Source organism: Trematomus bernacchii, unplaced genomic scaffold (genome assembly GCF_902827165.1).
Source record: "Trematomus bernacchii unplaced genomic scaffold, fTreBer1.1, whole genome shotgun sequence".
Classification (NCBI taxonomy): domain Eukaryota; kingdom Metazoa; phylum Chordata; class Actinopteri; order Perciformes; family Nototheniidae; genus Trematomus; species Trematomus bernacchii.
The window spans coordinates 7,062,311-7,082,263 of NW_022987973.1; the positions used below are offsets into that span (position 1 = coordinate 7,062,311).

The 19,953-nt window shown below is 38.3% G+C and overlaps 2 protein-coding genes across 2 annotated transcripts in view; both read right to left on the reverse strand.

The window, feature by feature from the left end:
• The window catches only part of tradd (tnfrsf1a-associated via death domain), a 14,169-nt gene extending 2,995 nt beyond the window's left edge, over window positions 1-11,174 (reverse strand). The window contains exons 1-4 of the mRNA XM_034116040.1: window positions 11,096-11,174; window positions 4,806-4,953; window positions 3,681-3,961; window positions 2,502-2,649 (exon numbers count right to left, since the gene is read on the reverse strand). Coding sequence (XP_033971931.1) covers window positions 2,502-2,649; window positions 3,681-3,961; window positions 4,806-4,950 — 574 coding nt within the window. The 5' untranslated portion in view covers window positions 4,951-4,953; window positions 11,096-11,174. The remainder of the gene's footprint in view (window positions 1-2,501; window positions 2,650-3,680; window positions 3,962-4,805; window positions 4,954-11,095) is intronic.
• A 573-nt stretch (window positions 11,175-11,747) lies between these two features.
• On the reverse strand, window positions 11,748-19,367 carry ogfod1 (2-oxoglutarate and iron-dependent oxygenase domain containing 1). The gene is made up of 13 exons (XM_034116118.1): window positions 19,083-19,367; window positions 18,008-18,153; window positions 17,871-17,917; window positions 16,314-16,414; window positions 16,075-16,191; window positions 15,902-15,993; window positions 15,687-15,815; window positions 14,206-14,319; window positions 14,041-14,120; window positions 13,683-13,921; window positions 13,396-13,524; window positions 13,128-13,186; window positions 11,748-12,475 (listed from the first exon to the last, which is right to left on the reverse strand). The coding sequence occupies exons 1-13, from the start codon at window positions 19,243-19,245 to the stop codon at window positions 12,314-12,316; spliced, it is 1,578 nt and encodes a 525-aa protein (XP_033972009.1). The 5' UTR covers window positions 19,246-19,367; the 3' UTR covers window positions 11,748-12,313.
• Between the last annotated feature and the right edge of the window lie 586 nt (window positions 19,368-19,953).

Consider the following 19,953-nt stretch of genomic DNA (forward strand, 5'->3'; position numbering starts at 1 on the left):
ATGTGATTCAAATGCATTATCTGCTGGCACTAATCTCCTCCCATGGACTGAGCGTCAGTTTATAAAAGGTTGGATTAGAGAGACTGACTGCATATGCTGTCTGTGTTCGATGTAAAGATAACATTCACTTTCTGACTGCAATCCAACATGTCTCAGCTGCTGAAGCATGAACACACTTCAAGTCTGAAGACAATTCAAACCACAGACTGTACGATGCAGCAGTGACTCAGTCTTTGTAAGAAATATCTACACTCTCATGGATTATACATCACAAGCAGGTTTATTATATTCATTACATGACATGTTAGCAGAGATGGGGTCGTTACTAAAAAAAAGTAATATATTACATATTACTTTAAAAAAAAGTAATATATTACACTACTTCGTTACTCTCTACATAAAGTAACTCGTTACTTTACTCGTTACTTTACTCGTTACTTTACTCGCAGGGCCGGCCCGCCCCTCCCTACAGGCAGATCACGCAGACTGCTAAAGTTTCAAATGTTCTCTTTAGTTCAGTTTCCATTGTCGCATAAGACTGATCCAGATAGCTCTGACTATGGCTGTCCTCTGTCTCCTGCTATCTGTATTTTGCGCAGTATATCTCTGAACGATGCGATGGTGATTCCACTGTGCAAATGGGCAACATTACCTCTACTATGAAGGATGCTACAAGCCTGTCCATCTCTGCTTTGGTTACCGGTCCTCCAAATTCTAATTTGTGCTGCTTCGGAGTCGGCGGTGGCGCACTCACAACATCCTCACTCTGGGTCCGGGGGTCCTGAGCTATTAGCTTCACCTTAGCATGTGTTCTTTGCAGGTGTTTGTTGAGGTTTGACGTGGTGTTTACAGCAGTGTATAACAGCTTCTGGCCTGGACACAGTTTGCACCTCACCGTCACATTCCTGTCTATTCTTCGGACGAACTCAAAATAATGGGCATACCTCCACCCCTCGAAAGTTATCGCTGACTCTGCCATGTTTATGCAGCACTGCACGTGGAGATGTGGACGCGCAAGTCGCGCAGATTACGTACATATAAACCTGCGGCGGAAACCCCTCTTGTCTGTCAGTGTGATTATGACTGATTTTATAAAAGTAACGAAGTAACGCGTGTCGGGGCAATGTTAGTAACTGTAGTGTGATTACTGAATTATAAAAGTAACGCGTTACACTACTCCGTTACCGACAAAAGTAATATTATTACAGTAACGCGTTACACCCAACTCTGCATGTTAGACGCTTTTATCCAAAGCGACTTACATACTCAATACTGTGGACAATCCCCACAGGAGCAATTTGGGGTGAAGTGTCTTGCCCAGGGACACAACGACATGCTGACTGCAGTGGGGTTTGAACCTGTGACCCCCCTTATCCGAACACATACGCACAACCCACTGCGCCACACGCCTCCATTCCCTTTAACCGGTTGTTGAATGGACTGAAACAAATGGCTGCATGGAAAATAAGAAATCAATGACTTGTAGAACTTATGGTATGCTATAGAAATGATTAAAATTCATGTGCATCGTACGCGATTTAAAATGCCCGCATGATTTCTTCACCATGTCAATGAACCGTGTGCTCCTGGTGACTCTGATATTAAAAGGGAACCAGTCACAGAGAAACAAAGTGTCTTTAGCATTATGCAATCACTTGAGGAACATTTTTTTGTAATTATTATTTAAGAATACTGAGAACGTTTGAATGTTTTTAAGCTTTTACCTGTGTGGAGTTTGGTGGCAGCTGCTAAAAGGCCTCGAACAGCACTTTGTGATTTGAAGTACTGGGTCAATATAATACAAATAAGTATACTATATATAAATCTGTCTGCCATTCTCCTAAACCAAAATAAAACTGGATTCAACTAAACAGGCATGACATGTTTTCTTCCAGGAATTCGAGGTCAAATATTTTTGTCTGATCTCAGAAAGAGGCTAATTCGGAAAAACAAAGCAGATTTTGTTACCATGAAAACTTTTTCCAGTATTCTGAGATAATAATCTTGCTCATTCAGGGGAAAAATAGAAAACATTTTCTAAGTGGATGCATTATGCTTCAGTTCAAGCTGATATAAATAATGTTTTCATCTCTACTACGGTTGTTGCGATAACCAAGATATATATATTTTTTTAATTATAGCGTAAGATTAGATAAATAATATTTCCAGCACAGATATCACCTTTATTTTGTTGCAATTTAAATGTTATTTATTTTTGCACTATTTTATTTAGTTAGCCTTACTGACTCTATACTTACACTCGTATTTTGAGTGTAATTAACTTGCCCAAAACAGAGACAATATGGCACATTTAAGTTTAAAATAAATGTGATTGCTGGTTTTTATTTCTACAGATATAGCGACAAAATCTTCATGATGAATTATTTTGGCCACGATAATCATTGAGTGTGAAAGCCCTGGTGTTTATCATGAGCTCTTTGAGGCAGAGGGTTAGGGTTAGCAGACAAACAAAAGACTCAGAGTAGAAATGATCAACTCACCGAACACTTTGTTCTGAAACTTGAAGCAGTTGCTGGGGACGGGCCCCTCGTCCTGTGCGATGGGGGGGGGCTGTGGGACGGGGCCGAGGGCCTGGGACTGCAGCTGCTGCTCCAGGCGCTCGATCTCCTCGTCGCGCAGGCGCTCCGGCTGCAGCAAAATGACAAAAGTCACGTTAAGTGGATAAAAGGGATGAGAACGTTTAGATGAACTCTCTGAGCGCAACACATACTTTTATATGAGTGAGTGTACAGCCTGCCAACTCCTCTGTTGTTCTCTACCTCACGCCAAACGTCTCTTTCATGAAACTTTATATATAAACCAGAAATAATACATAACGTGTGGAAAGATTTAAATGTAACCCCACCAAACTTTGTAGTTGCATTTATTACTTACGTGTCGATTTAAACACGCCAAGCCAATTATCAACCAGTACCAAGAGCTATATGAACCGTAAATACATCTGATTATTACCAACCGACCGATGTACCTTTTACTATTGATAAGCTTTAAAATAATATATGTACAACTGTATGCAGAGGGTGTTTAAAAATATAGAGAGCGGGTAGGAATTTAGGGGAATAGGTATCTTCAACACTTTAACAAGGGTAAGGTCAAACACAAAGAATAGTCGTTATCTGTCAAAGGGGTTACCTGGTGAGTAACGTGTACTACAAATATATATTTTTTAATAAGATTTGGTAAGCATATAAAGCTGACATGTGTCGCTCACGAATGATTGACTTGACCAAAGAAAGAAAAAAATAATAATAATTTACCCGACATGTACACAATTCTGAATAAATAAAGTTAGATGAAAAGGCAGTCTGACAAACACGACTAATCAGCAACTACTTTATTCATTTGTACACTGAGTCTTAAAGCTGAAGGTAGTATTATTTTCTATATGATCCATTATTGGTTGATCTATAAAATGTCAGGAAAATTGTGAAGAAGGTCTATCTCAGTTTCTAAATGTCAAAGGGGGTTGTCTTTAAATGCTTTGTACAAATATTTTCATTTTAAAATGATAAAGGAAGGAACAATACATCTCCATATTTGAGAGGCTCAAAACTGCCTTTTGGGCCACTACATGAACAACGACTTCAACTCATCATCTAATTGTTGCAGCTGAGCGCCATATTACGTCACCAGAGACCAACAGAACCGTGGGTTGCTACCTTTGACAGGTGGATGTGCTGCAGGCACAGCTCCAGCTTGTCCAGGCACAGGTCCAGGATGTGTGTGCTGGCCTTCAGCTGCGTCTCCACGGTGATCTCCTGAGTGAGGGCCAGCAGCCGGCCGGCGTGCTGACAGAGCGACTCACGCACCGCCCCGGAGCTGTAGCTCTCCAGGAACTGCTGACAGGCGGCCGCGTCCTCGAACTTCACCTCCACCCCGAGGAAGGGGTCGGCCTCATGGACCTTCAGTATCTCATAACCTCCCAGACCTCCAGCTGAATCTGAACACAGGAAACACTGATTATTAGAATGTGATATCCAAGAAAATATAGTGTTTTAGGGCAGACATTACAGGAAAATGTAAATACTATAAATCACCATGAGACTATAGTAGGAAAAGATAAGGTATATTATGGAAATGCGCATCAACTTGCTAAATATGTGCTAGTTTGCGAACATTTCTGGAAAAGACTTCTGAACATTGGATAAAGCTCAATGTTTGTTTCATTTTGTTGACAAGTGTTTTACAGAGAGGGTTTTGAGTTAACCTCAATATACTGGTAAATGCCATAACAAAAAAGTGTTATTAACAAAATAAAATCAGGCTATACGTCTGAATATAGGTGTGAATAAAACTGTTTGGTTTGGTTCAAGTAAAAGCTGCAAAAAATGAGCTTTCTGGCTCTGAGTATGAAAGGAACTCATTTTGAGAAACGGCAATCAAGATATGTTTTGTAAAATCCCTACATTTGATCAGATACTACAGGAGAATGCGGTGAACATATTTCCCTATGAAGTTTCCCTGGTTGATTGTTTACACTTAATATAATTATTGCTTTTTTTACATGTCTGAAACTTTAGGTATAAATATGCAAATGAGGCATCATCTAATTGTAACTTTTGTCAATTTTAGAGAAATCTACAGACCCAAATGGATAAAAGTGTATCAAATCAAACAGCTAAATGCTAAATGTTCCTCCATGTTTTGGAGGACATTTTCCACAAAAAAAATGTATGGTACTCTCAATATATAGCAGTGCATGAAACAACTGTAGTTTCCTGTATTGACCCACCTCAGCTGTTCTACTGACCTGCCTAATCCACCCTCTCCACTGTAGCGCTCACCTGTGAGTGTCAGCTTGATGACTTTGAAGACGATGAACTTCCCCTGCTCTCGGTCCTTGTAGAGAGAGAGCAGGTCCACAGCGGGGCAGAGCGACTGCAGAAAGATGACGGCACATCCTGTCCACTGCCCAGTCTGGTCTGCCATCCTCTGAACACACACACACACACACACACACACACACACACACACACACACACACACACACACACACACACACACACACACACACACACACACACACACACACACACACACACACACACACACACACACACACACACACACACACACACACACACACACACACACACACACACACACACACACACACACACACACACACACACACACACACACACACACACACACACACACACACACACACACACACACACACACACACACACACACACACACACACACACACACACACACACACACACACACACACACACACACACAGAGAGATGAGTAAACAACATCAGAAGATCCTCTGTCTGATGACAACACAAGTCTGCAAAGGCACTAAAAGTTGCTTTAAGATATCCTGGAGGAAGAAGCCATTATCTCCACTTTGTTTTGGACGAGTTTCTCTTCTACACATCGCTCACAACGCCACTAACTGGGTAACAAGTTTACTCCAGTCGTATCTCTGCAGCTCTCCCCAACATCTGTGTTAACTGTATCAACAAGAATTATGTAAAAGAGCAACTTCAAACAGGTTCAAAGAGAAAACCCTGAGGAATGTTGTTCCATCAAATAGCATGTGGTCTCACTGGGAGTTGTGTAGCTGCATCAATAAACAGATTCATCGAAGTATATTGATCATGGATTAATGATTCAATTAATATCTTTCATGAGAGAAAATCTATAAAATGCTTTGTTCAGCCTCTTAAGTATTATATCATACTAAAGTGTATATCTTTGAATACATCGCCTTGGACTTGGAAAAACTTGGATGACATTTCTGTCTGACATTTTGTAGAACAAACTATAATTAATCTAAAAAGTAATCAGCGTGTTAATCAATGCTGTAATTCATTCTCAACCAGTTAGCATCTTTCAGATCACCAGGTGCATGTTTCAGGGCTTTCAGAGAGAAATCAACATGCTCTTTATCCCCATGAAATATTATCCTCCATTTCCTCCATTACTATTTTATCCTTCAGTGTATTAGTGATTATGTGAAAATGTCTTTTTTCTATTTTAATATCTATCATGCAGTCTGTGAACTAGACAAAGTATTTTCTTTCTCTGTGAAGATTTGCTACATCCGTATGACTGTTGAACAATAATAATAATATGAATAATAATAATGATAATAAGAACAAAAGGTAAAATGAGGAGAAGAAGGAGAAGAAGAAGGAGAAGAAGAAGAAACAACAACAACATCAAGAGTCAACAGAGATTTCCTATAAAAAATGTTTTAAGTGAATTTAAGCGATTTAAAAAAAGTATGTAACGGATGAAGAGATTTGACTTCAGTCCAAGTGACTGTTTTTTATGTTCCCTTTACAGATGGTTGAGAACGGGCTATTGTTTAATTATACAAAAACCATTTCAAATGATGATATCATAAGTCCTGAATAAAACTAAACCCTGCTAAGGTCACCACTGACTAGGGATTAGAGAGGTAGCAATTCCCAATATTCATGATTACATTCAATATATTTGCAGTTGTGTGACAACTAGTCTTTTTTTTGTAGAACAAAACTAAGTATTACATTTTAATATGCAATTATATTGAGTTTTGAAAGAATCAGATAGAGTATACGCTTTAAGTCATTTTCAAGCAAAGATGAACGATTCAGATTCTTCAAGCGAGAAACTCCAGGGGAAAACATTTTAATAATATATCAGTATGAAACTCCCCCAGATGACTATTTACGTTAAACAATCACTTTTTTAATTAAAGAGTTATTAAATGATATGTATTCATATGCAAACAAGGCATTATCTTCCAGTAAGAAATCTAAACCTTAGATAAGGCTAGGTCGAAAGGATTGTTTTCTTTTTGTACTGTCAATTGGCATTCAAATAATAATCCATGTTTGTAGGTGTAACACATGATATAAACCTACTATGAATGATTTATGATCAACCGCCCTCTGTAATAACCTTCAGAATAAAGATTTATTAATTTAAAAAAATGATTTGGATGATCTCTATCTTTCTCCAAAGCACACATTTCAATTTGACCAAGCATGAAAAAACCATGTTTTTGACTTCAGTGTCTTGCCTTGAATGTGGAAATGTGTTATTTTGTATTATTGTAAATTGAATCGTGGTTAGTGGTATCCCATCAGTGCATTGTGATTTTAATTAGTTTGAACTTTATAATATGCATAACTAAACGATTAAATTAAAACAAATTGTGGTGCTAAACAAATGTATATTGTCTCGACATCATTCCTATCAGATGATATACATTTAAGGCATTAGGAAATGCTTAATATACTTCTCCTTCCACATGAGGCAAATGACACTGTCACAGTGAAGAGCGAAGCCCCTCTCTATAAGAGACAGGAATATCTTTCCTCCTGGAGTTAAACCCACTCAGTCTCAGTGGTCGCGCTGCTTATTGTGGCCCCACTCCACTTCAACCTTTTTTACCCAGCCTCCTTTTGAAACCCTCATTACATAAAAACATGTTTAATCTCAGTCCTCCCCTCCCCCAGCGCAGCCCCTCGCTCCTGTACTCTAAATGAACCACTGTGGCTCCCTCTTGGTGTTGTCTCCATGCAGAGCGTGGAAAGAGCATCCTCTGAGCTGGATTATGTGTCCTCATACTCCACTAATACACAGTATGCTTGGCTGCTGGGTCCACAGGAATCTCCACAACTTAGCCAGTATGTAATTATGAGCGATCCCATCTCCCAGTTCTCAGGAAGTGTACTGTACAGCTGTATGAGGATTAAGTGATCATCAGGAGCTTAAAATACATCATTTCGCTTTTTGCAGCCAAAAGCCAACCTCTAGTATTCCCTGGACATCTCGTCTGACTTTTAGGTGAAATAAATATCGATGATGCTTGTTTGGGTCTGTTATGTTTTGGTGTCTTTGAGGTTTTAAAGCTGAAACTAATTGACCTGCAGATCTCAAGATTGTCTTTAAGATAAATCATTTATTCTATAAATATGTAGAACATGCTCATCATAATTTCCCAGATCCCAATGTTCAAATTGCTTTGCTTCTGACTAACAGTCAGAAACTTTAAAACAATAAATGAACAATGATATGAAACAGAAAAGTCCCCAAAACGTCTCATAGTGAAAGGAAAGGTTTCTGATGGTAGATGGAAGTAATGGCTGACTTGTGAAGTGAAAAATGCCTAAAGACTGACTGATGAATATAAAAGAGTATGGATTGGTATTAGGGATGGGAATTTGAAAGCAAATGTACCTCAAAAAAACGGTTAACCAATTAACCGAAATGTAACCCTAACCCTAACCCTAACCCTAACCCTATCCTATAAGAAAAAAAGAAAATGTGGGAAACATTTAAAAAAATATACATTTAATTTTGAAAAATAAATAAATACATGTTCAAATAAGTATAGAAACCAAGACGAATTTGTCAAATGTATTGAACTGGTGATCACAGTTTGAACAGTTGACAGCTATAGGCCTACAGCTTTCATGCTTAAAACATAACTTGTTTTTTAAATGAAAGAGGGATCATACACGAACAACATAACCGGTTAGGGTAACGTAACCCTATCACAACAGAGATCAACCTATAACAGGGCCTATGCACAGAATGCAGCTATTCAATACTCATTCTTGTTTAAGAATATGAGCATGTCTACTCAGGGGAGAGGCGGGTGCGGAGACGATTCACAATCAGGCCAGCTGTAGAGAAAACCCTCTCAGCTGGAATTTGGGCATAAGATGAGGTTTGAGTCTGCGTGATCTCCGTGTAGGGAGGGGCAGCAGCCATGTCATTAGCTAGAACTAGCTAGATCTGATGGATTTGGACATAAACGCGAGTGAAGTATAACCGGACGCGAGAGAGAGATCAGCACCTGCAGCTCTGCCCGCTGAGAGGGACTGGTGAGCGGAGCAAAACACACCTTTAGACCTAACACACTTAGCTATGGCACTGTCGTATACATTGAATTATTCCATTTGATCATATGTAATCAACTTAGGCACCCCTCCCAAAAAAAATTACAATAAAGATATTCATAACTCATATTCTCATATTCGAATACCTGAATAATTTCGAATATTCTAATAATCGTTCCCATCCCTAATTGGTATGCTCCCTTCTTTGATTGACAAGTAACAATATATTTGTAATGGTAAAACAATATATTAGTTTAACATACACACCCTTGCTTATATCTAGGTGAAAGTTTAAGAAAATTGTTGGAACTTTTGAATGATAAATTACTTCGATTAATGATATCATAATATCATTGGCAATGAAGTATTTCATTATCGACTTAACTCTATTAATAAATCATACCCAAGCACGTTAAAATCAAAAACATGCATATGCAATCAAAAACACACATCTTGTGTTTACAGTAAACCTCTGAATACCAAGTTTTGAAACAAAACATTTAAAGAATGACCTTTTCTATTGATTACACTTCTTGCCCGCATGTGTATTAAATGTAAATATAAATAAGGCCCTGAAAAAAACCAGGAGCTTTCAGTTTGACTGCATGATTTCTGCCCAAGCATCGGATGCCTTCCCTATTCAGAGGATTTAAACACTGTTTTGAATGAAATATCAAAATAGTGTTACTGTATTGCATCACTGCACAGTACTTGTAAATGTTGTTTAAAAAAATGCCGATGGATGAAAAGGCAGGACCGTTTCATCTGCTGTTCTTCAATATGCTGTATATCATTTCCTTCATATTTGTTTCAAAACCACACCCGCGGACTATCCTTACACACATTAGATATTTGATTACAATAAAGAGATAGTTCAGTGACAATGATCCTTCCCGACCAAGAAACAGTGCCAGTTTAAATCAGACGCCCTGTAGCAATTACATTTTCCACATCAGGATAGATAGTACCATACATATGTTCAACCCTCACAAAAACAACTCTCTCATCATATAAAAGAGTTGCTCTGTAATGTGAACACTTGCATTCATAAACATATGATCAGGTTAAAGTTGGAAAAAGGTCTCTTCATGAATTATAGCAAAGACCCTATATAACTTGTTTAGGTGATACAGCTGCAGAGATCATTTGTCAACAAAAGAAAATGAAAAGATGTGGATTCAGCAGCCTCGGGAAAAAAAGCCTGTGTTTTAATAAGATAAGATAAGAGATAAGAGATAAGCGATAAGAGATAAGAGATAAGAGATAAGATAGTACTTTATTGATCCCAATTTGGGAAATGTTTGTGTTGCAGCAGCATAACAAGACAAGGCATTGTACAATACAAATTAAAAGACAATACATAAACAAGAATAATCAGCACTTTCCACAATTTTTTGTATGAAAAGCTACAGTACTTCAACCGTTTATCATTAATTTCAGAATAATATATATATTAAGTTCAAGTGTTCATCATTTTTGTGTTGCAGCTGGTGGAGCTCATTTGAATTACTTGATATACTGCTGAATAGTTTAATCATAATCTATTCATTGATTTGTCTTTCATATTAATAATTAACTACATGTTTATTATTAAGTAGTACAGCTGTCAAATAAATGTAATGGAGCAAAAATACAATATGTCCCACTAAGATGTAGTGGGTAGAGATAGAAAGTAGCAGCAAATAGAAATATTAAAAAGTACCTCAAAATGACACTTAAGTAAGCTACAGTAGCCAACTTGAGTACATGTAGGATACTTTTTACTAAAGCCTAAGGATGGCTCCGTATTAATAACCAATCCAATTAATGCTGAATTATATTTTATAAAGTATTTCTGGACATACTATTTTCCCCCAGTTTGCATGCATATTTTGTACGTGAATTTTATGTCAAGCTTTGCCAAAAACGTCTACATCTTTGTTATGAAGAATTATGATGCAGCCTAAGAGCTTGATTTAACCCACCGTAGTCAGGAAAGGTCTGTTTTAAAGTCTCAAAAGGTGTGTGAAAGTTAAAAACATGAAAAGAAGTTCGTGTTTGTGGACCTCACGTACAGTAGACACAACTGCCGTAAAACCTCAACCACGGTGCGACCTAACAAGCTGCTTTAGTGTTCACTTTACGGCCACAGGACACGGGGTCAGGCATGTATAGTTTCTAATGTATCATCTTTTAGATTTACTGTAAAGTAAAGCATTTTAAAAATGTAGAAACAAACTTACCTTAAAACTTTGTTATATTGTTCGATAACGCTTCCTCCTGCTGGATTACACCCACTGATGCGTCACACACGTCCTGGCCTCCCATTGGCTGAGGAGGGGTAACGGGACGCTCTGATTGGTGGAAATCAACAACAAGCTGCCTGGGGAAAAAATCATGACAGGAAGGAAGTGTTTTTTTGTTGTTATTTGTGCATATGTAGGGCAAAACATCTGTAATATACATACATATGGTTTAAAATGATATTTTCTCTATTATTATTCTTTTCGACTGCAATATAATCATTATTCTAAGTGGTAAAAGTGATGTCGATCAAAATAATGAGTAATCCAGGACAGGAAGTGTTTGGAGCTTCAGGGACCAAATCAGTGGTAGTGTAATCTAGGAAACACTATGCTGTTAATTTCATACTGTAGGCCTACATATGCTTTTTGTCTATAAGATTAATAATCTTGACCATTTAAATCATTTATGACAAATAAGCAAACTGTAATAAATAGGAAATTGAGTACTAACCATGAATGGATTAAATGGGCCACCTGTTGTCCCACGGTCTTTATCTGACAAATTACAAAGCGACTGTCTGTCGCTTTGTAATTTGTCAGATTAAACTATTAAAAGGAACAAAACAAGAAGAGACGCAAAAAGACATACGTTTTTACAGTTTTTTTTATTCTGATATCAGTATCTTTCTCTTTTCATTAACACTATTTTCAAGCTCAAGCCCCAAGTTTTTAGCATACACAATTTAATTCAACCCACAGTTACTTAAATTAACCAAATTCTTTACATGTACATTATAAACTACAGTAAAAATGTTTTTTCACATTCATTGACTTGTCTCATGTTTAACAATTTAGTTTAATATTAGAGCCGTCTTGTCTCATCTACACTCCCTTATCTTCTCATTGATGTGAGGTTAACCTTTTTTAGCTCACAACCTGTAATTTATAAATAAGAGCGAGTTAAAATTGGTGTAAAAGGTTATGTCACCTTGTAGTTTGTTTTGACCACTCTTTAATATCAATAAATGATTTTAATAAAATAAAAAATGTTGTGTCCTTGTTCAAAACACTAAACCCAAATAGCTCCCAAGAAGAAAGGCAGCACCTGTGAATCTGTACATGTTACTGTTTGTGTTAAACATGTACACTACATTTTAGGAAGATGACACAAAGATGTCAAGAGACACAATAGATAGTTATAAAATATATATATATTTATTCATAGTACACAAAAGAGAAGTCATAAAAAGCTCTGCGGGTAGAACTGTCAGCAGACTCAGACAAGCTTTTGTGGTTGACATGTTTGACAAATTTGAGGGTTTCTTTGTCTCTGTAGACCAGGGCGAGGGAGTTATCCTCTGGATAAACTGTCAGGAGCTGCGATGAGGAAGGAACCAATACAATTATTATAACAAAGAAAAGCCCACACATATGTAATTACACTTTATACCTGGGGTGGTCGAACAACAGCCGAGGGCCAACTGCAGCCCACTGTCCTTTTTAAAAAGCCCCCTTGATATTTTAAATACACTATGTCTTGAGCATATTAATAATAGATTGCTCGTAGTACGTGGCATATCCTACTTTAAACAGCAAATGTTGAATACATTTAATGAAAATATCTCTGTGTACCTCTTTGCACAGACACTACTATTTTACCATTTCCCCTTGTTCTGTTAGTGACATCTTAATATAATAGACAAGGTTTTAAGTATGCACCTGGGCCATGCACAGTGTCAGTTTCAAAGTAAAACAATTAATTAAAGATAAGCAGATACAGAAATATGTTTTGTGATATTTGGGAACAGCAATAAACTAACACTAAAACCAAATGTTTACTAGTGTTGCCACACACAGCCATTTTGATTGATTTTTTTTTTCTATGGCACATGGGGTTTTTTGGTCTAGATTTTCCTGCAGTGTAGCTTTTTGAAAACTGTCCATTTACTTTAGTGTAGCCTGCAACACCTTCTTTATTTGGCACACAAACAAAAAAGTTAAGGCAGCCCAAACTGCAATCAGCACTCACCTCCTCATCCTCTTCGTTAGCAACATAACACGTGAAGCCCCCAAACTCTGACTGCCAGTCTAGGAAAGAACGTTTTATAAAATTCACAAGATTGATCGACATGTCCTTCAAGTCTGTGTGTGTGTCTGTGTCTGTGTCTGTGTCTGTGTGTGTCTGTGTCTGTGTCTGTGTGTGTCTGTGTCTGTGTCTGTGTCTGTGTGTGTCTGTGTCTGTGTGTGTCTGTGTCTGTGTCTGTGTCTGTATGTGTGTGTGTAGTGTGTAGACTCACCTGCACCACAGAAAGGTAAGACCAGATCCAGAGCGTACTCTGCCTGCGCTGCTTCTGCATCATGCAACAGTGTGTATCCGCCAGGAGCCCATCGACGCACTTCACCACAACACACAGGTATGCTCGGCTCTAAAGAACACAGAGGTAAAAACATTGGCTGTTTTCATATATACACTGACCTGAAATGTGTTACAGTTTAAAATGTTGTAATCCTTTCCTGCCTTTTTATTGTTGAATGAAAAAACCCAATTCAACTCAGATGAAAAGGCTCACACTGACACACTCACCTTTCTCTCTGCTCGTATTCGCTGATGATGGTTCGGATGAAGACCCCGTGGCTTCTCCATCCTGTATGTCCTTTTTCTCTTCATCTTCATCTTCATCCTCATCATCGGCAGGACACAGGTAGTGCAATCGAAGGCCGGTGAAGTTGGAGAGGAGCAGGAAGAAAGCCTCTGAACGAAGCAGCTCCAAACATTCACTCAAACACTGAGGCAGAGTGTCCAGAGAGGCTGCTTCATAGCACCTGAGAGCACACAAATACAGCGCCTGCAATTCTATTATGTTCCTTTTATAGTTTATGTACCACCTAGTATCTATTTATGGACTCAATTAAGGTGCATCTATCTCTGAAACATGTCCTACCTCTTATTAGGCGGACCTCTCTTCGTCCACTGAATCTGAGAGAGTCGCAGGGCTTCCCTCACCTCCCTGAACTTCTCCTCCTGAGGACAGACACATCGTCAGACAAAAGCAACCAGCAGACACAGGCCATGCAAAAACAAAAACAAAAAAAGAGTGAGAAAATACTTGGAGAAAATCTTTGAGTTGAATTTCAGAGTTCTCCTCAAACTCCTCCTGGATCTGCTCTTGGTAGGAGATGTCCATGTACATTGGATTGACCCATTCCATCAGCAGTGTTTCCTGAAGTGAACACAACACACACAACACACACACGTCAGCAGGACTCAGGCGGTCTGTGGAAGGGATTCTGATCTTCAGATTCTGATGATAAGATTGACACTACACTTGCGTCTGTTCAAGTCGTTTTTTGCTATAAATGATCATGAAGTAATGTTGACACACAATTGAATGGCTGTATAATGAAACAACCATTGGCATTTAGATTGATTTCCTATAGCTCTCTTTCAATATGCATTCCTGCAATCAGTGGGAAACACATGCACAGATGGCAAGATACTCTCATTTGCATATTGGCGATGTCATAGCACATTCATTTCCATATGAATACATTTGGCAGTCGATATATAGGGTCAAAAAAGTCCAACCAGAACATAATAAAGAGTCTTTAATTATCGTATGCCATTAAGGTAGTCAACACAAAATAACTGCATCAGGAAGGTCTTCTACAGGATGAATTATTTTCTTTTATTTATACAACTTATTTGCTGCTTGCTGCACATTCACACTTCTGTATTTTAACTACGACTGTTTTTTAATAGACATGTTTTGGGCTTGGCTACAGAGAGAGTGAGACAGGGAAAGGGGGAGAAAGGGGAGGACAAAAGGCTGCAGTTCTGCTAATATCCTTGGTTGCTGTGGTAAGGAATGAGCCACAGTATATTGGGTGCCCGCTTTACCAGTTGAGCTACCGGGGCGACCTATTTGTATGTTTTATTAATTGTTTCCTGCCTGTCTGTGCCTGTCTGTCGCTAGGGAGATGTGTTGATGAGAGAGGGAGAGATCACGTGCCTCTGGCAGAAGAGCATGGACTGAGATTACTCTGAGCAGCATTGGGCGTTATTTATAATATAATAAAAGTAATGTGCTTGTTACTGCTGTTTTCCCAGATTATCTGTATGAGTCGCTAAATGTTCTGCTAGTAACTCTAAGGTTAAGAAAAAAAAAAGAGATTAGGTTGTCTTTGCAAGAGCGGCACTAACAGGGACACCACTTGGAAACGCTAGAGGGGAGAACTTGATAACTTGTTTATTGCCTTTAAATAATAAAGTTGAAGCCAGGAGACGATTTGCTCCGAATTAGGAGGTTAGTGGCCAGGAATTAGTCGAAAGCAAATCAGAAACATTATGTTTTTACACCTAAGACCTTAAATTATGTAACATGTTGGTAAGTTTGATTTAGAGTAGCTGGTTAGTGTATTTTGTTGCCTTTGAAACGAGCCTGCTGTTTCCAGTAATTTAATTTAAAGATAAGATAACTGCCTGAAGCTTCAAACAATCTTCTTATCTTGGCAAGAAAGCAACTAAGGTTATCTCCTCAAATCTTAAACTATTCTTATTAAGATAGTGTTCATGTTTGACCAAACTCACGTCTCTGGGTAAGTGTAGGCTCCGTGGGACGGGGGCCTCTATGTGGCGAGGAGGACGCTCCAAAGAGGGCCCGTGAAACCAGCCGCTCAGAGACAGACGACACTTGTCCTCTGTCAAAACCTCTGACACCTGGACAAACACGACACGTTTATCAATCTGCAATCAAGCTTTGTAGCAGCAGTGATTTAAAAAAAGACAGGAACGGATATTTTTACTTGGTGAAAGGAGACTGGAGAAACTTCAAAGAGGACGAGTGTGTTCAAAGAGGGTACGAGTGACTTCACTATGCTCTCCGGTTGGAAATTACCTAATGACAAAGATGGAAAGATTTTAAAAGACTTCCCTTGTATAAACGCACAGAAGTGCACACACAAAGTGAGACACTAACTGTCTGTGGTGTAAAGATCGAGGGTTCCTCCGTCGCTGTCCTCCCACGGAGGCACAAGATACAGGATGAAGGCAACACGCCTCCCCTCCAACTCATCGTCATGACACAGAAGAACATCTAGAGAGAAGAGAGAGTGTTACATATGGGGAATAAATGATAACTCACAGGAGATTAGTCATCACTAATCTTATCAAAAGAGCCTAAATCTAAAGCAGTCCTTGCTTTAAATCAAAGCTCACCTGTGTATTCATATTTGGCACAAGAAATATCCACTGTGGCCTCCAGCTCTACCCCCAACACTTCCCCCAGCCAGGAGCGGAAACGCCCAAACAGCGCTGACCTGAAAGACACACAGGAACCTTTTTATTTATATTTAAATTTCGTTTTATGATCCTGTTTTTACTGATGGGGCTGTACCTTTAACCTCGTATAAGATGAGACATTTGGCAGCCTCACCCCACAGCCAGATTGTTCAGCTGCTCAAACCCACCGTGACATTTTGTTGTGACATAAATAATAGATGATCACAAGAGGAGGCCGTTATTGTGTATTTAATTATGGTATTTACTCCCAAGGGCTGAGTCTCTTCAGAAGGTGTGTAGCAATGTACTGTATATAATCATAAATACGTTTTTAGAATAAATGACATGTTGCAATCTTTCACTTTAAACATGTCATAATAGTAATAAAATAAATGTTGACACCCTGCTCATTTGTGTTGATTTATGCACTGAGATTTATTTTTTCTTGGACTAGGTTCAAACTCTGGACCTCTTGGCAGGATAAGCGGCTTTTGCTGCTCCATAATTATTCAATTACATCTTTGTTTCCAGTCATTTGTTTGAAAGCCCCAACATTATTACTGCGGTTATAATTTACAGTGCTACCCTTGTGTTGAGCACTGGTACCAGACTGAATATGAAACAGGTTTAAAAGGATCACCTGAGAGTAACTGCTGCTGAGTGCATTTCACACCGAGTTAAATGTACAGTCTGAAATGCCACATGTTAATATTAACAGAATCAACAGCACTTAATAAAGGAAATGTATAATTTACGAGGCAGATGTGATCTCTGGCTCCACCTGGTGGAGCTGACACATAACCACCAACATGTCTCACTATCACTGAGAACAAATACAGAATTTGTAATACCCTCATCAGAGCTCTAAGAATAATGTATCCATCGCAATTGTCTGTTTTATTTCATTCTCTGCACAATTACTAAACTAAATGTTTCATATATCAATTTCTTGTTCTCTTTTTAACAGTTCTGTCAAAACTTCAAATTGATTTGTTCTAGCATCGTATTGTGTTATAAAATAAAACTGCCTTGCCCTGTTGAATACTAGCAGAAATGACAGCAACATGCTCTCTTTTGTTTATAAGGTTTTAGAGGCTAAAAGTATGGTTGGATCTCATGTGTTGCCCATGATATCACAATGAAAGCTAAAATCAGAAGCAACTAAAAATAGCTCTGACGATTTCAGCTGTCCACTCAGGATGTACCATCAGTAAAGTTTAAAGAAAGAAAGAAAATAAAGAAGAAAGTTTGTAAAAGTAAAAGACAAACAAAGTCCAAAACTAAGGAACAAACTAAAAACGTAACCAAGCTTTAGAGAGAGGTTGGTCAATCGTTTGGAAAATGTTATTAAAAAAGATAAGCAATAAGTAAAATGTGCTTTAAACACAGCTACAGATCTATTATTGTTGGTTTGGTGGTTTAATAACGGCTTCTGGCAATAAGACATGACTTTAGTAAAATATGCAAACACAAGAACACAAGTTATTTGTTTACCTCAGTCCTGCGATGTGTGGCTCTGTTCTCTTCTTTAGGTCATCTGACTGCGTGGGAGCAACAACAAGGCGAAGGTTATAGGACGACAACACAAAGCCTCAGAAATCAACCATTCAGAAGGTTAGTTTGATGGACACCTGTTTAAATTTGTACAGATCGTTGGACTTCTCGTGGAAGTTGAGCTGCAGCAGTTCTCTCTGCAGGTTCTCCACGAAGCTCTCGCTGCTGAGGAAGTTCCTGATGATGCAATGAGGGAAAGGGTGGCAGTCCAACTCCAGATCCCCTGCAGAGCAAACACAAAGTGTGTGAGATGTTGACAAATAACATGCCTCTGACATTCCAGTCATGTCATGGATTCTCTTCATAAATTCATGTGAGAGAGATATTCAATTAATTGACAATTGTTATAGCTTTACTCAAAATATTGTACTTTTTCTTACCCACAGCAATTGCCTTTTTACCACTGGATTGGGGTTGACATCCAAGAAAGCCCAGTGATTTGTACAACATGTATTCACGTTAACAGTTGTTGGTGAATATTTAACATTATTCAATATTCATAAAAATAAATATGTTTTAGCCAAACAAAGAATCTTATGCAGAATGATTATAATGAAATGCATTTATTTGTTCATTCCTTCATGGTGCAGCTAGTAAAGATAGCAGGAATATTTTTGGGTTGCTAAAACTATAATATATAATCTTCATTCATAATTCAATTTGAAAAATTGTGTAAAGATAATCTGATTTAGAAAAGTAACTAAAAGGGTCAAAGGGGTTGCTGTACTGGTAAAAGGTACAATATTTACTTATGTATTGTAGTGAAGAAGAAGTATAAAGTAGCATGGAATTGGAAATACAAGTACTGCGAATTGTAACAAGGTACAGTACTTGAGGTAATGTTGTTAATACAATGTGTAGTTTATTGTTGTTGTGTGACATTAAGAGCTGTATATTTTGACTATACTGCATCTAAAAAGCCAAACTAGGGACAAGGCTTAGACATGAGAAATAGTTATAAAGCATCTGTACAGTACATTGGTTTTATGCTGCATTGGGACTATGATCATTTGCAATGTCCCATCAAATACACAAATAGTTCCGATTCATTGCACCGCCGTTTGTAGCACATGACACAGATCAACTGTATGCTGACCCAGAGTACTGTCTGTCTATCTGTCTGTCTGTCTGGTGTATTTCTGTATCACTGACCCTGGGTGCAGGCAGTCTTCTGGCCCCACGCCTCCCTGACAGTCTGCTTCACCTGCTGGTCTTCCAACACTGAGCAGAGTTCCGCTGGTTCCTCACAACTCCTCTTCCTCTTCCTCTTCTTCTCCGGCTTCACACTCTCCCCCGGCCGGCGTTTGGACGCCATTATAGAGACTATGCAGTGTGAACTAGATAAACATGCAGGTATGACAAGCTTTATAAAAGAGGACACACTACAGAGAAAACACGACTGGCGCGTGCAAGATTTTCCAGGGCGTCGCTGGTAAATGACGTGAATACGCGTGGGTGATTTTGCCCTGAACTCAGACTGTCAGGCAGCGTTGGCTATCAGACAGTTAACATTGCACTTTATTTGTTTGTTTTAAACTATGGTTTTAAATAATGTGTAATGCTCACAAATATACTTTAAAATTATCTATAATTTATTTAATTAATAATTTGAATGTTTATTTACTTTCTGCTGCCTTATTACATTTTATGGTGCCACCTAGTCAGTGATGGATAGTAGCAAAGTACATTTGCTCAAGTACTGTCCTTGAGTACAATTTTGAGTTACTTGTACTTCACCTGAGTATTCTCAGTTCATGCTACTTTTTACATGTATTACAGAACATTTTCTGATTTTTTACATTTAGATGTGTAAATACTCTCAAGTGCATTCTTGCTTTGCAAATGGAGACTTTTGTTAAATCTCAAAGATATATATAATATTCTTTAACGACTGTATTGTTTAACTTTTTATGTTTTATGTTCAGTTCAGTTCGTTCACCTTGATGCAAGACAATTCCCCCAATCAAGTCTAAACTGTGTGGATTATCCCAAAGCCATTAAAGAATAACACAGCTAAAAAAAA